Genomic DNA, 15,652 nt, shown 5'->3' on the forward strand with positions numbered 1-15,652 from the left:
CTGATTAGTAATATATTGATCCACTATTGTTGCTACATGATCTTCACACCACTTTATTCAATCGGGCTAAAATCGACATGTGGTCTTGTATAAAACCACAGTGACACATTTCCTATTGCCACAGATGGCCCTATAAAAAAGGTCCCTGACTCCATCTTTATAAACCCCTTTTCCAATTCTCTCTTGATATCTTTCATATTCCCAGCAGTCTTCCAATATTGTCAGTGTAGGATGATCTACCATACTACCCTTCAGTCTTGCCCAGTACGCCAGGGCTAGCTTAACTCATCTAAGGGAGTGGCATTTCCTCAGTCTCTACTTGTAAAGCACCAACCGGTGTAGTTTTAAATGCACCATCGCACATCCTGAGTGCCCTCGCTTGCATCCTATCAAGGGGCAACAGCTATATAAAATCAACAGAACCATATACAAAGCACCGATAATCTTTGGACAATCTCATCAAAGTACGATAAATATTCAGTAAAGATTGCCTATCTGCCCCCTCTGACATGCACTGTCAACTGTGGGACCTTATATAGACAGGTGTGTTTCTAAATCATGTCTGAACAATTGAATTGGCCACAGGTGGACTCCAATCAAGTTGTAGCTACATCAATGATGATCAAAGGAAATTGGATGCACCTTGTAACGGTTTTGACTTGAAGTTATTGTTTATAGTGGTGCCAGGTAGGTTGTGCCTACCAGAGAAAATATTGGTTTCTCCTTTTGGTTTGGGAGGGAATGAGTCCCATCTGGTCCGTCAAGTCTACACCAATACAAAGGACTCATGTAAAGGTCAGGATGGAAATACACTTTTCATAAACCCTTAAAACATTGGAATTAACTTCAAAACTGTATTCTTTTGCGTGGCTTGTATTACCAATATAAAATGATCACACACACAATATAACAAATAATGAGTTATGGTTACTCCAGAAAGGTCCTGTACCTCGGGCCTAAATGAGTCCAGCACGGTAAAGGAGTTCAGGGAACACAAGTGACCTTAGTCACGCAATGTTTGTCAGTTCATACAAGTGTAGTGTAAACCCAGTATCAAATCATACAATCAAAATAACAATTATTTTACCACACAACCATAAAGCGTATCAAATCTTAAGTCCTCAACTACACCTAACTACATAAATCATCACGGTATACATCACACCAAAACAAATGAAATACCGTATACAAAAAAGTTGTAGTCGGTCAGTCAGACAATCCAATCCGCGAACAGATCTCCAGCGGAGAAAGGCCACGAAGAACAACCGAAAGGTGTAGTCCAACGGAAGCAAAGAGTGGATCCGATCCTGGGTAAACTTGCTATTAGGTTACAAAACAAACGGAATAGCGCGCTTCGTAACTGAGGGTTGAACACATCCTCGTTCGTGTCTCCACCACAACCCCACTGTTGCGCAGCATAGGCTGGATATTTAATTGGTAATTAAAGGGGAAGCACCCTATTGGAAGGAGAAGCTCTATTTAATTGGGAATTAAAGGGGAAGCGTCCTATTGGAAGGAGAAGCACTGAGACGGTTCATACAAATTCAGGGCCGTCACAACCTGAGCTAAGGAGTGTGATTATGTCATTGAGATTTCTGTATTTCATTTTCAATACATTTCTAAAAACATGTTTTCACTTTGTTATTATGGGGTATTGTGTGTAGATGGGTGTGATTTTTTTTTATCAATTTAGAGTACAGGCTGTAACACAACAAAATGTGGAATAAGTCCAGGGGTATGAATACTTTCTGAAGGCACAGTATTTTATAGAAATAAAAACAGTAGATTGAGAGAACGACATGTTTTAATGCACCTCTTGTATTGTCTGAAACACTCTCCCTACACAGGAAACTACTGCCATGTTTCCAGGAGGATTTTCATCAGGTTGTCATTATGTTTTCTCCCTCTTGTGAATGTTCTCGTACCTTCTAGGGGACTTCATCCATTTGAAGCATTTAGCAGCAATCAAATCCATTTTCTTTTAGTGACACGCTTTGTAAGGAACAGGTGTAGACTAACAGTGAAACATAATTGCACTGTCTTACCCAGAGCAACTTACAGTCAGTACATTCAAAACAGGTAAAACAACCACATATCAAGTCACTGCAAGAAAAATATTTTCTCAATAAAGCGGCTGAGTGAAACATGTATCACAAACAAGGTCTACAGTCAGTATTTTCTACACTAAAGTATGCTGTGCATTGTCATTATGCCTTGCCAAACTTCCAGTCTATGCAAAGCCTCTGCCAGTCATGACAGTGACGCCTTCTCTTCCATGTGAAATCTCATGCCTGTTGACTGGGTGCTAGTGCTGAAATACATGTCACAAAGACGGCAATGATATGGATTTTCCCAAGTGGATCTTCATGTGTAGTTTCCGGTGATAATTCTGCTTGAATCCTTGGCCACAATACTGCCCTTATATGGTTTCACCCCTGTATGAGTCCTGATGTGCACTGTCAGATCAGGGTTTCTGCTGAAACATTTGCCACAAACAGGGCAGCGATGTGGTTTCTCCCCAGAGTGGCTCTTCATATGCACAGCCAGGTTTCCACTCTGACTGAATCCTTTGCCACAATCTTGACAGTGAAATGGCTTCTCCCCTGTATGACTCCTCAAATGCCTTTTCAGGAAAGCATCCCAAGCAAAATATTTACCACAAACATGACAACACTTTGCTCCGATGTGAGTTTGTAGGTGATCTATCATACTTTCTGTGGACTGACAGAATTTTCCACACACACCACAAAGATGTTCTTTATCCTGTGTGTGCGTTTGCACATGATTTAATAAAGAAGCCATGGAGTCAAATTGCTTTCCACATACCTTACAACTAGGAGAAGCATCCCAGCTTACACTGGGTCTCGAGTGTGATTTTAGATGGTTCAATTTCCTGTCCTTAACACTATGAGAACTTTGTCCTTTTACTGCCTTTGTCCTCTTTGATTTGAGTGGCTTTAACATTAGACCTGACAGAGGTCCTCCACTCTCCATCTTGTCAATATGTCCTCTGTTTTCACTCTGAGCTGCAGAACACTCTCTATCTACTGCAGAGAAGGGCTGAGGCTCTCTGGTTGGTTCTGATACACCATAGTCTTCTACATAAGGTTCTGTTTTGATCTGTTCAGTTGAGGTGCTGGGTAGAGAGTATCTCTCTCCATGTGAGGACTGAGTTGGGTCCTGATAATAGCCACTTGATACACAGCCGTAAGAATTGATAAACTCATTGAAATTATTATCTTCCTCCTGACTGGTCCTTGGTTCATCCTGTTCATCTTTCATCTGTGTGGGTTCTGGGGCCTTCTGCCCCAGACTGGGGTTCCACTCCTGCTGCTCGGGGGAAACCACCTCATCAGACACAGTGACAGTGAGCTGCTGGGGGTCTGGAGAGGAGAGAGGGATGAAATAGAAAACTCAAGAGCTGACTTGACATACGCAGCTAACAACAAATGTTCCCACAACTTTATTTGAATATTTCCTTAAGCGTCTCATTTGGTCATTAACTAACGTTTTCATAGGAATGTTCCCGGGATGTGCAAGGCATGTTTCCAAGAGACCATTCCCTTAATGTCAAATAGAAAGTAATATAAATGTTATTGACATGTTTCATGGGAATGTTGCAAGAACATTCATGTCTCCAGTTTTTGCTGGTTAGGAGAATATTCCATCAATGTCCCACCAAACATACACAGACCATGGTTGCCATGTTCTCAGAACATGAAATATTAATGCTCGAGACATGTTTAATAGGGACGTTGCAAAAACATTTGTGTCCACAAAATAAAAACATTTTACACATCACATCTTGTTACTGTTGCCAAGCCAATTAAGGCCGATTAGTGAACCCCTGATTGATTCACAACTCTTTGTCTGTTGGCAAGGTTAGGGATACTCACACACACAATGCTTTTAACATACTGTGTCTTCAACTTCCATATTTGACATACATGATTATATTGTGCATGTTCAATTAATCAGTACTTATTATTCAACATGTCCACACCTGGGATTTGAACTATCAACCCCTTAATTCACAGTACTCCAATCTTCCTGCTACGCCATCATGTCTGTGTAAAGTAGGCTGTCAGTTCATCTGATTATTCTCTTATTTATTTTTTATTTTCTTATTCCAGCAATTTAAGGGCTTTCTCTATAGTTGCCTAATATTGATGGGTCATATTAACCTGTTTTAATGATACTTCTGATTCACTATGATCAATAAAATATTTTCTTGGGTTTACTTTAACAGAGATTTACTTCAAACACTGGTGTGTTGTAACTGTTGCCAAATAATGACTAACATATTGCTAAGAATGTGAGAGTAGGTCGACTCTTCCTGCGGGTCTCAAACCAAGGCCACTAGCACCAATGACGAACAACCTAACGACTGTCCCAATGAGGGTTATTTCTAGGGCAGGGCTCTCCAACCCTGTTCCTGGAGAGCTACCCTCCTGTAGGTTTTCATTCCAACCTTAGTTGTAACTAACCTGTTTCAGTTTATTCACCAGCTAATTAGGATAAGTCGGTGTGCTAGATTAGGGTTAGAGTGAAAACCTACAGGATGGTAGCTCTCCAGGAAGAGTTGGACAGCCCTGCTCTAGGGCATGTGCTCATTGGGAAAGGGGGATACTTAGTCAGTTGTACAACTGAATGTATTCAACTGAAATGTGTCTTCCGCATTTAACCCAACCCCTCTGAATCAGAGGTGCGGGGGACTGCCTTAATCGACATCCACGTCTTCGGCGCCCGAGGAACAGTGGGTTAACTGCCTTGCTCAGGGGCAGAGCCACAGATTTTTACCTTGTCAGCTGGGGATTCGATCCAGCAACCTTCTTGTTACTGGCCCAACACTAACCAATAGTTAGGCCCTGTCAAGAAGAAACCCTAACCCTCCTCCCTAGACACTTGTGTAGACCTGAAACAACGTGATATGTGTAAGCAATAGGGTGAATGAACTTTGAAGTAATTCTCAGCTCTGTTAAAAGTACACTCAAGAAAAACGTATTGATCCTAGTGATTGAGGAGTATAATCAAAACAGGTTAATATGCTGCACAAACATTAGATAATATAGAAAGCCCTTCAATTGTTGAAATAAGTCAATCAAATCAATGAGAGAAAAGTCCAATTAACTGATAACTGACACAGACATGGTGGCGTAGCAGGAAGATCTGAATGATGTGAACCAATAGGTTGTGAGTTCAAATCCCAGGTGAGGACATGTTGCATAATAATTGCTGTATATATCAACATGCACAATGTATGTCAAATGTGGTAGTTGAAAACAGTGTGTTAAAAGCCCTGTGGGTGTGTGTGTGAGTAACCCTTGCCAACAGACAAAGAGCTGTGAATGGTTTACCAATCAGGGCCTTGATGGGCTTGGCAAAAGAAACGTGATGTGCAATGCTTTTGGGGGGGGTAGAACGTTTCTTTCGGAACAAATCAGGCGACTGGTGACAACTGATACACAGAAATGTTATTGCAATGTTCCCATGAAATGTGTCTAGAACACGAATATCTTACATTCCGAGAACTTGGCAACCATGTCCTGTGTATAATTTGTGGGACGTTGTTAGAATATTCTCCTAACCCTCAGAAAACTGGACACATTAATGTTTTTGCAACGTCCCATAAAGCGCGCCTAGAACATTGATGTTATATATTCTGATAACATTGTAGCCACGTTCTTGATAAGATCTGTGTGACATTAAAGGGAATGTTCTAACTTCAACACCAAAACATGCTAACGGGTTCTCAAAATGTTTTTGCTAACATAGATATGTTTCCATAACTAACGGAAAACTGGACAAACAAACCTGGGACGATTACGGGTAACATAAAATATATATATAAGTCCTCACCCTAGAATTGTTAGCCGGGTAGTTAGATGGATTTAAGATTGAGTAATCTTCTTACAGACATTGGAACTATCTACACTCTCAACATTTTATTACATTGATAGCTTATCGTGTCTCATATTAAACGAATGTTGAAAATACAAACACACCTTCTTGTCTATGTAACTTGATATCTGCCTTAGTAAGGATATCAAGCGTGATCCGTAGACGGCTGTTCTCCTCCTTTGTGTGAGAAACCTCTTCCTGGTACTCTGCTATCGTTTCTTCAACGACACCAAATATCTCTTCCGCTGCAGCTATTAATTTCTGGTTTAGAAACATTCTCAATAACTCTATTTTAGACATTTGTAATGAAGGAACGTTTGCTAGATAGCTACCAAGTCAAAAAATATAAAGAGCGCTGAGGCAAAGCCAGAGGGTTTCACTCTCCCCTAACTCTGTCCGGAACAAGGCCAATGTGTTTATATGGGCTTATTTTTGACCCAAGGTTGTCGCCTACTTTCCCACTGTAAGGGCGGAGACATGAGCATCTCGTCATTATATATTCTTTGTGCGTGCACGACAAAATACATTTTGCTCTATCGCCACCTGCTGGAGCGGAAGGGGCAGGTCGTGAAGCTCCTGCAGTTTGCACCAGAGTTGATTCTAATTTTAAGAAAGACACTGATTACTGGGCAAAATAAATTATTATCTTGTCATTGATCAGATTGAATAAGTGTTTCCCAATCTATTCTCCAGTGTCTGTATAATTTTATTCTAGCACAGAAAATAGACCTAAATGTAATAGACTGCAGAGCTGGTGGCGCTGCTACAGCACTACTGGTGCAAATCTGAAGTTTAGATCAATCAATGCCTCCCTAGATCACTAAAGTACGCTAAAAATAGAATACACCATAATGCTATCACTAATCCAACATTCTCATGTCTGCAATTAATTAAAGGAAGAGGAGAGGAGTGATGTATTTCATAGGAATACAGAACTCAGAGAACTACATGTTTAATGCACCTCTTGTATTGTCTGAAACACTCTCCCTACACAGGAAACTACGGCCATGTTGTCAGGAGGATTTTCATCAGGTGGTCATTATGTTTTCTCCCTCTTGTGAATGTTCTCATACCTTCTAGGGGACTTCATCCATTTGAATAACAAGTATATGGCTTCTCTCCTGTGTCAATTGGACTGTTGGAGTACTGTTCTTGCATTAACATTTTGGTCATTTAGTTGACACTTACCCAGAGTGACTTACAGTCAGTGGATTCAAAACAGGTAAAACAACCACATATCAATAGTCACTGCAAGTAAAAACTCCTCAATAAAGCGGCTGAGTGAAACATGTATCACAAACAAGGTCTACAGTCAGTATTTTCTACACTAAAGTATTCTGTGCATTGTCATTATGTATTCCCAAACTTCCAGTTTATGCAAAGCCTCTGCCAGTCATGGCAGTGACGCCTTCTCTTCCATGTGAAATCTCATGCCTGTTGACTGGGTGCTAGTGCTGAAATACATGTCACAAAGACGGCAATGATATGGTTTTTCCCAAGTGGATCTTCATGTGTAGTTTCAGGTTATAATTCTGCTTGAATCCTTGGCCACAATACTGCCCTTATATGGTTTCACCCCTGTATGAGTCCTGATGTGCACTGTCAGATCAGGGTTTCTGCTGAAACATTTGCCACAAACAGGGCAGCGATATGGTTTCTCCCCAGAGTGGCTCTTCATATGCACAGCCAGGTTTCCACTCTGACTGAATCCTTTGCCACAATCCTGGCATTGATGTGGTTTCTCCCCTGTGTGGCTCCTCATATGTAAGTTTAGGTGTCCACGCTGAGTAAATCCTTTGCCACAATCTTGACAGTGAAATGGCTTCTCCCCTGTATGACTCCTCAAATGCCTTTTCAGGAAAGTATCCCAAGCAAAATATTTACCACAAACATGACAACACTTTGCTCCGATGTGAGTTTGTAGGTGATCTATCATACTTTCTGTGGACTGACAGAATTTTCCACACACACCACAAAGATGTTCTTTATCCTGTGTGTGCGTTTGCACATGATTTAATAAAGAAGCCATGGAGTCAAATTGCTTTCCACATACCTTACAACTAGGAGAAGCATCCCAGCTTACACTGGGTCTCGAGTGTGACTTTAGATGGTTCAATTTCCTGTCCTTAACACTATGAGAACTTTGTCCTTTTACCGTCTTTGTTCTCTTTGATTTGAGTGGCTTTAACGTTAGACCTGACAGAGGTCCTCCACTCTCTATCTTGTCAATATGTCCTCTGTTTTCACTCTGAGCTGCAGAACACTCTCTATCTACTGCAGAGAAGGGCTGAGGCTCTCTGGTTGGTTCTGATACACCATAGTCTTCTACATAAGGTTCTGTTTTGATCTGTTCTGTTGAGGTGCTGGGTAGAGAGTATCTCTCTCCATGTGAGGACTGAGTTGGGTCCTGATAATAGCCACTTGATACACAGCCGTAAGAATTGATAAACTCATTGAAATTATTATCATCCTCCTGACTGGTCCTTGGTTCTTCCTGTTCATCTTTCATCTGTGTGGGTTCTGGGTCCGTCTGCCCCAGACTGGGGTTCCACTCCTGCTGCTCGGGGGAAAACACCTCATCAGACACGGTGACAGTGAGCTGTTGGATGTCTGGAGAGAAGGATGAAATAGAAAACTCATGAGCTGACTTGACGTAGTTAGCGAGGCTTACAATAATAATCTTATTACAGACACTGGTTTTGTAACTAACTACCTACACTCTCAAAAAGTAAATACACATTGATAGCTTAACATGTCTCATATTAAATTCATGTTGAAAAAACAAGCACACACCTGCTCGACTATGTAACTTGATCTCTGGCTTGGTGCGGACATCCAGCATGCTCCGTAGACGGCTGTTCTCCTCCTTTGTGTGAGAAACCTCTTCCTGGTACTCTGCTATCGTTTCTTCAACGACACCAAATATCTCCTCAGCTGCCGCTATCAATTTCTGTTTGAGTAACACTCTCAAGTACTCTATTTTAGACATGTTTTTATAAGGAAAGCTGTCTAACTAGCTAAGTTAGCCAGCTAGCTACCAACGTAACTAAGTCAAGAAGACAAAGAGCGCTGTCATTCTCTGCGTGGACGGCATAATACATGTTGCACTGTCGCCCCCTGCTGGAGCGGAAGACGCAGGTCGTGGCGATCCTGCAGGTGGCGCCAGAGTCTGCTGCTTTTGAGAAGAGGACACTGATTACTGGGCAAAATGAATTCATAACTCGTCATTCATACTACTAATTACTGATCAGATTGACTAAGTATTTCCCAATCTATTCTTGGAGGTCCTCCAGTGTCTGTATAATTTTATTCTAGCACAGAAAATAGACCTAAATGTAATAGACTGCAGAGCTGGTGGCGCTGCTACAGCACTACTGGTGCAAATCTGAAGTTTAGATCAATCAATGCCTCCCTAGATCACTAAAGTACGCTAAAAATAGAATACACCATACTGCTATCACTAATCCAACATTCTCATGTCTGCAATTAATTAAGGAAGAGGGACATATTTCCTAGAAATAAAGAATGACAGTAGATTTAGGGAATGAGATGTTTTAATGTACTTCTCATATTGTCTGAAAGACTCTCCCTATATGGAACAACTGCCATGTTGTCATGAGGTATTTTGTCGGGTTGTCATTATGTTTTCTCCCTCTTGTGAATGTTGATTCACAAGAATCTTCTAGGGGAGTTCATCCATTTTAAGCATTTAGCAGCAATCATTGCCTTATGTATGTTTTTTATAAAACAATGACACGGTTTCTCTCCTGTGTCAATTTAATTTCTTGCATTTACATTTTGGTCATTTAGTTGACACTTACCCAGAGTGACTTAGTCAGTGTATTCAAAACAGGTAAAACAACCACATATTAACAGTCACTGCAAGTAAAAACGTTCCTCAATAAAGCGGCTGTGTGAAACATGTATCACAAACAAGGTCTACAGTCAGTATTTTCTACACTAAAGTATTCTGTGCATTGTCATTATGTATTCCCAAACTTCCAGTTTATGCAAAGCCTCTGCCAGTCATGGCAGTGGCGCCTTCTCTTCCATGTGAAATCTCATGCCTGTTGACTGGGTGCTAGTGCTGAAATACATGTCACAAAGATGGCAATGATATGGTTTTTCCCAAGTGGATCTTCATGTGCAGTTTCCGGTGATAATTCTGCTTGAATCCTTGGCCACAATATTGGCACTTATATGGTTTCACCCCTGTATGAGTCCTCATGTGAACTGTCAGATCAGGGTTTCTTATGAAACATTTTCCGCATAAACGACAGCAAAATGGCCTCTCCCCTGTGTGAATCTTCATGTGTGTGTTCATATAAGATTTACTGCTGAAACATTTCCCACAAACAGGGCAGCAATGCGGTTTCTCCCCAGAGTGGCTCTTCATATGCACAGCCAGGTTTCCACTCTGACTGAATCCTTTGCCACAAAACTGGCAGCGGTACGGTCTCTCCCCTGTATGAATCCTCTTGTGCGCTGTGAGATCTGGATTTTTTCTGAAACACTTGCCACAATCAGGACAGCGAAACGATTTCTCCCCTGGGTGAACCTTCATATGATCATTCAGCTCAGCACTCCCAGGGAAAAATGTACCACAAACATGACAAACTCTAGCTCCAACGTGGGTTTCTATATGATCTAACATACTTTCTGTGGACTCGAAGTGTATTCCACACACACCACATAGACATTCTTTGTCCTGTGCATGCTTTCTTGCATGATTCACTAAAGAAGCTAAGTAGGAGAAATACATTCCACAAAATTTACAGTGGATATAGGCACTTTGTTTTCTTACTGTCTGTGATCTCTTTGATTTAAGTTGCTTTGAATCTGAAAGAGGTCTACTCTCTACCCCTTTGACACATTTCATGTTTTTACTCTGAGCTGCAGAAGATACTCCATTGTCTTCTGCATCAAGTTCTGGTTTGATCTGTATCATGTTCTGTTCAGTGGAGGTGCTGTGTAGAGAGTAGTTCCTCTGTGCAGTCGATGTGCTGGGAAGACAGTACGTCTCTTCGTAGTCTTCACTTTGGGTTTCATAAAGAAGTGAGGACTGAGTCAGGTCCTGGTGGTTGGAGTCATTTTTCAAAGATGACTCTAGTTCCTCTGGTTCCTCTTTTATCTGTATGTAATGTGGGTCTTCCTGCCCCAGACTGGGGCTCCACTCCTGCTCACAGTGTTGCTGCTCAGGGAGAACCTCCTTTTCAGATACAGGGTGAGTGGGCTGTTGGATGTCTGGAGGGAAGGATAGAGAATTAAATAAAACATCTAAAATGTTGACATGAATAGTATTCTAGTTAGATAGTATCTAAATACCTAGCTAGCTAACACAGCTGATAGCTGTTATATTTTAAACGTTCTTTGCATTTGTCAAGTGGTCAATAACATGATTTATCAACCAAAACCAATGACAATGTAGCTAACATAGCTAGCTACATTGTCATTGGTTTTGGTTGATAAATCATGACATTGACCACTTGACACATGCAACGAACGTTTAAAATATAACAGCTATCAGCCTCAGCCACACACCTATTCTGTGTAATAGTATATCTGGTTTAATAACGATATCCAGCATGCTACGCAGACGGCTGTTCTCTTCCTGGTACTCTGCTATTGTTTCTTCAACGACGCCGAATATCTCCTCAGCTGCCATTGTCAATCTCTGGTTGAGAAACACTCTCAAAAACTCTATTTTAGACATTTTTAGAGGAGAAACGTTGGGCAGCTTGCTAGCGGATAATCACAGGTACATTTGCAACAACATAGCGTAGACACCGTAAGCGTTAAACAAAGGAGGGCGTTCCTTTGAGCACGGCGGCAAACACACGTTGCACTATCGCCACCTGCTGGAACGGAATGTGACTTCGGTCTTTCAAATTCTTGTATTTTTTTCTCGTCCAAAAAGCTTATCTGGGAAGGGGAAACATAGTCAGTTGTATGGGGGCAATTTCACGCCATATGTATTGATTCTAAATCAAATAAAACATGAACATTAAAAATAAAGTTGAGAATGTAAACATTATATTTTCGAGGACGGGTGAAATAATGGATGTTGAAATCAAAAACCAAACAATAGAAAGCAAAATGTATAGAATTATAAACAAAAAATAATACATTTTTATTTTATTTATTTCACCTTTATTTAACCAGGTAGGCTAGTTGAGAACAAGTTCTCATTTGCAACTGCGACCTGGCCTAGATAAAGCATAGCAGTTCGACACATACAACAACACAGAGTTACACATGGAATAAACAAATCATACACTCAATAATACAGTAGAACAAAAGAAAACAAAAGTTTATATACAGAGAGTGCAAATGAGGTAAGATAAGGGAGTTAAGGCAATAAATAGGCCATGGTGGCGAGGTAATTACAATATAGCAATTAAACACTGGAATGGTAGATGTGCAGAAGATTAATGTGCAAGTAGAGATACTGGGGTGCAAAGGAGCAAGATAAATAAATAAATACAGTATGGGGATGAGGTAGGTAGATAGATGGGCTGTTTACAGATGGGTTATGTACAGGTGCAGTGATCTGTGAGCTGCTCTGACAGTTGGTGCTTAAAGCTAGTGAGGGAGATATGAGTCTCCAGCTTCAGAGATTTTTGCAGTTCGTTCCAGTCATTGGCAGCAGAGAACTGGAAGGAAAGACGACCAAAGGAGGAATTGGCTTTGGGGTAGACCAGTGAGATATACCTGCTGAAGCCCGTGCTACGAGTGGGTGCTGCTATTGTGACCAGTGAGCTGAGATAAGGCGGGGCTTTACCCAGCAGAGACTTGTAGATAACCTGTAGCCAGTGGGTTTGGCGACGAGTATGAAGCGAGGGCCAACCAACGAGAGCGTACAGGTCGCAATGGTGGGTAGTATATGGGGCTTTGGTGACAAAACGGATGACACTGTGATAGACTGCATCCAGTTTGTTGAGTAGAGTGTTGGAGGCTATTTTATAGATGACATCACCGAAGTCGAGGATCGGTAGGATGGTCAGTTTTACGAGGGTATGGTTGGCAGCATGAGTGAAGGATGCTTTGTTGCGATATAGGAAGCTGATTCTAGATTTAATTTTGGATTGGAGATGCTTAATGTGAGTCTGGAAGGAGAGTTTACAGTCTAACCAGACACCTAGGTATTTGTAGTTGTCCACGTATTCTAAGTCAGAGCCGTCCAGAGACATCAAAAGCAAAACCCCCAAAACTTGTAGGTGTAGGTAACTGGTTCGCCATACACCTGCGCTGAACGTTGCCCAACAGGTAAGCCTGTCTGTCATGTTCATTGATTGGGTTAAAACGTACCTTCGCTCCAAAACTAGCGGACCAATGGAGACTCATTCTCTACGCCTCCCTCTTAACCACGCCCTCCACGTCATCGACACCCGGCCCTTACGAAAAAAGATTGCAGTCAGAGTGCAGTATACAGCAAATACTGCGTACAAAATAACAGCTTTTTTTTTACAGCAGAAATGTTGCCTGTAATTGCAGTTAGAGTGCTGTATAACTACAGTCCAACTGCAGTTATTCTGCATCCAAAATACCACAGTGAATTGCAGTTACTGCACTTTCAAAACTGCAATCATTTTTTGTAAGGGGGGAGCAGTTGTTGGGGGTTAATTGCCCTTCTCAAGGGCAGAACAGCATATTTTTCCACCTTTCCAGCTCAAGGATTCAAATCAGCAACCTTTTGGGTACTGGACCAACCGCTTAACAGCTAGGCTACCTTGTTTTTCCAATCAATGAGCTGTATAATGCTTCTTATTTTAATAGGTCAGTGTTGCCCCTGGATACAGCATTATTCCTTTTTTAAAATTTACACCCTTTTCCTCCCCAATTTCGTGATATCCAATTGCGATCCAATTACGATCTTGTCTCATCGCTGTAACTCCCCAACAGGCCCGGGAAAGGCATAGGTCGAGTCATGTATCCTCCGAAACATGACCTGCCAAACCGCACTTTATAATACCCGCCTGCTTAACCCGGAAGCCACCCGCGCCAATGTGTACTGTTCAACTGACAACCGAAGTCAGCCTATAGGCGCCCAGCCCGCCACAAGGAGTTCCTAGAGTGGGATGAGGCAAGTAAAGCCCCCCTGGCCAAACCCTCTCCCAACCCGGACGACACTGGGGCAATTGTGCGCCACCCTATGGGATTCCCGATCGAACCCGGGTCTGTAGTGATGCCTCAAGCCCCTGGATACTGCTTTTATCAATCCTAACCATCTCAGGTCTATGATTACAGGAGTACACAATAGGCATATTCTTCATCACATCCTTATGGGCCTTGGCCACTCCAGAGCCATGTATTTAGAATATCTAAATACATGGCTCTGGGCCTCACTATAACCTTAAAGGCAGCATATACTAAAACAATCTGCTGTACACTAATTGTTAACACTCACACTTTGTGTCCATCTCACCAGATTACACAGCTTCTCTCAGTTGCACCTTACTGGTGGCATAATTTCAGCTTCTGAGGGACAACAACGACACCGTCCTCACAGCCAAGATCCAGCTCTGGATCCAAAATGATGCTTTGACTTCAACTCAAGCTGAGCTACAGAAAATGAACAGCTATGTGGCTGTGGTTAAGGACCAACTTGAGAGAGACTACATGTAACTTGTCGCAACCAAGGACCAGTCAGAGAGGCAACATAGAGACCTTGCTGCTTCTCATAACCAATTAGAAAGAGAGTATGAAGGCCTACTGACATCCAACAACCAATTGCAAAAAAACTATAGACCTGACGGCATCTAAAAACCAACTACAGAGAGAGATAAAAGATCTCACATGAACCAGGGAACGGTCACAGAGACAACACCTGAACATCAGTGCAGCTTAACGCCTCGATCACACCGACAGCGTCATTGCATTTTGGTACACCAGAAGTACATTCATTTCCAATGGAATGCTGCGTTTGCCGTCCAGCATTGTAGAGGCAGTTGCAGTGCGTTCTGTGTGGTGCATACGTTGGATTTATCCAATACATGCATCAAACTGTATGCCTAGACGGCTCGACAGAAATGGTAGCAGAAGGTAAATGTTGAACTTTTATTGCAAACATATCCAGATGATGCTGCGTATCATTTTGCACAAAGACGCTGTTGGAAGATTTTCTCCTCCAGGTGTTACTTCTTCTCCACTGAGAGGAGGGGCTGGAGCAGCGGTCGGGTCGACTGTGTTCAACAGTGCGGAGATCTGGTGGTCATTGACAGTCCAGAGGAACAGGTGAGAGACTTTGTATTGGAGATGCGCAGAGGTAGGTTAGATCTATGGTGCAAGGTGGTTGGGCCCGAAGACAATCTTTACTCTGGTAGTAATACAGGATATAATACACATAGATTATGGGCATTGGATGTATAAAAATCAGTGTATCTCTGTGGACTTCCCCAGGTAGAAAGAGTGCTGTGAGTGTGAGGAGAGAGTGTGTGCCTCCACCCTCAGAGAGACCAACCCTTCTCGGAGCTGGAGAGAAGAGACCTGCAGCATCATGTCTGGATGGATCTGTGAGAGCCCAGCGCTCATACGGTCAGAATATATATATATATTTTTTACCTTTATTTAACCCTTAGGCCAGTTGAGAACAAGTTCTCATTTACAACTGCGACCTGGCCAAGATAAAGCAAAGCAGCAAGACACAAACAACACAGAGTTACACATAAACAAACGTACAGTCAATAACACAATAGAAAAAAATCTATATAGTGTGTGCAAATGAGGTAAGATTATTGAGGTAAGGCAATAA

General features: G+C 41.9%; 4 protein-coding genes across 4 annotated transcripts in view; 1 reads left to right on the plus strand and 3 right to left on the minus strand.

Moving 5' to 3' along the window:
- Window positions 1–15,652, plus strand: part of LOC120048605 (cell adhesion molecule 4-like) — a 752,359-nt gene that overhangs the window by 572,268 nt on the left and 164,439 nt on the right. The gene's annotated exons all lie outside the window — the stretch shown is intronic.
- LOC120048602 (zinc finger protein 37 homolog) lies at window positions 1,787–6,358 on the minus strand. Its single transcript, XM_038994699.1, has 2 exons — window positions 6,006–6,358; window positions 1,787–3,383 (listed from the first exon to the last, which is right to left on the minus strand). Exons 1-2 carry the CDS (start codon window positions 6,199–6,201, stop codon window positions 2,365–2,367), a joined length of 1,215 nt encoding a protein of 404 aa, XP_038850627.1. The 5' UTR covers window positions 6,202–6,358; the 3' UTR covers window positions 1,787–2,364.
- LOC120048600 (zinc finger protein 45-like) lies at window positions 6,565–8,963 on the minus strand. Its single transcript, XM_038994697.1, has 2 exons — window positions 8,695–8,963; window positions 6,565–8,511 (listed from the first exon to the last, which is right to left on the minus strand). The coding sequence occupies exons 1-2, from the start codon at window positions 8,888–8,890 to the stop codon at window positions 7,421–7,423; spliced, it is 1,287 nt and encodes a 428-aa protein (XP_038850625.1). The 5' UTR covers window positions 8,891–8,963; the 3' UTR covers window positions 6,565–7,420.
- LOC120048599 (zinc finger protein OZF-like) lies at window positions 9,473–11,690 on the minus strand. The gene is made up of 2 exons (XM_038994696.1): window positions 11,443–11,690; window positions 9,473–11,145 (listed from the first exon to the last, which is right to left on the minus strand). The coding sequence occupies exons 1-2, from the start codon at window positions 11,612–11,614 to the stop codon at window positions 10,001–10,003; spliced, it is 1,317 nt and encodes a 438-aa protein (XP_038850624.1). The 5' UTR covers window positions 11,615–11,690; the 3' UTR covers window positions 9,473–10,000.

The sequence above is a fragment of the Salvelinus namaycush genome, chromosome 5 (assembly GCF_016432855.1).
Source record: "Salvelinus namaycush isolate Seneca chromosome 5, SaNama_1.0, whole genome shotgun sequence".
NCBI lineage: Eukaryota > Metazoa > Chordata > Actinopteri > Salmoniformes > Salmonidae > Salvelinus > Salvelinus namaycush.

Excerpts from the sequence above, each read along its gene's own strand:
- LOC120048599 (XM_038994696.1), bottom strand. The coding sequence starts at position 11,614 with ATGTCTAAAATAGAGTTTTTGAGAGTGTTTCTCAACCAGAGATTGACA. Across the intron at positions 11,146-11,442 it reads TATACTATTACACAGAATAG|ACATCCAACAGCCCACTCAC; the intron begins GTGTGTGGCTGA and ends CCTTCCCTCCAG.
- LOC120048600 (XM_038994697.1), bottom strand. The coding sequence starts at position 8,890 with ATGTCTAAAATAGAGTACTTGAGAGTGTTACTCAAACAGAAATTGATA. Across the intron at positions 8,512-8,694 it reads CAAGTTACATAGTCGAGCAG|ACATCCAACAGCTCACTGTC; the intron begins GTGTGTGCTTGT and ends CCTTCTCTCCAG.
- LOC120048602 (XM_038994699.1), bottom strand. The coding sequence starts at position 6,201 with ATGTCTAAAATAGAGTTATTGAGAATGTTTCTAAACCAGAAATTAATA. Across the intron at positions 3,384-6,005 it reads CAAGTTACATAGACAAGAAG|ACCCCCAGCAGCTCACTGTC; the intron begins GTGTGTTTGTAT and ends TCTCCTCTCCAG.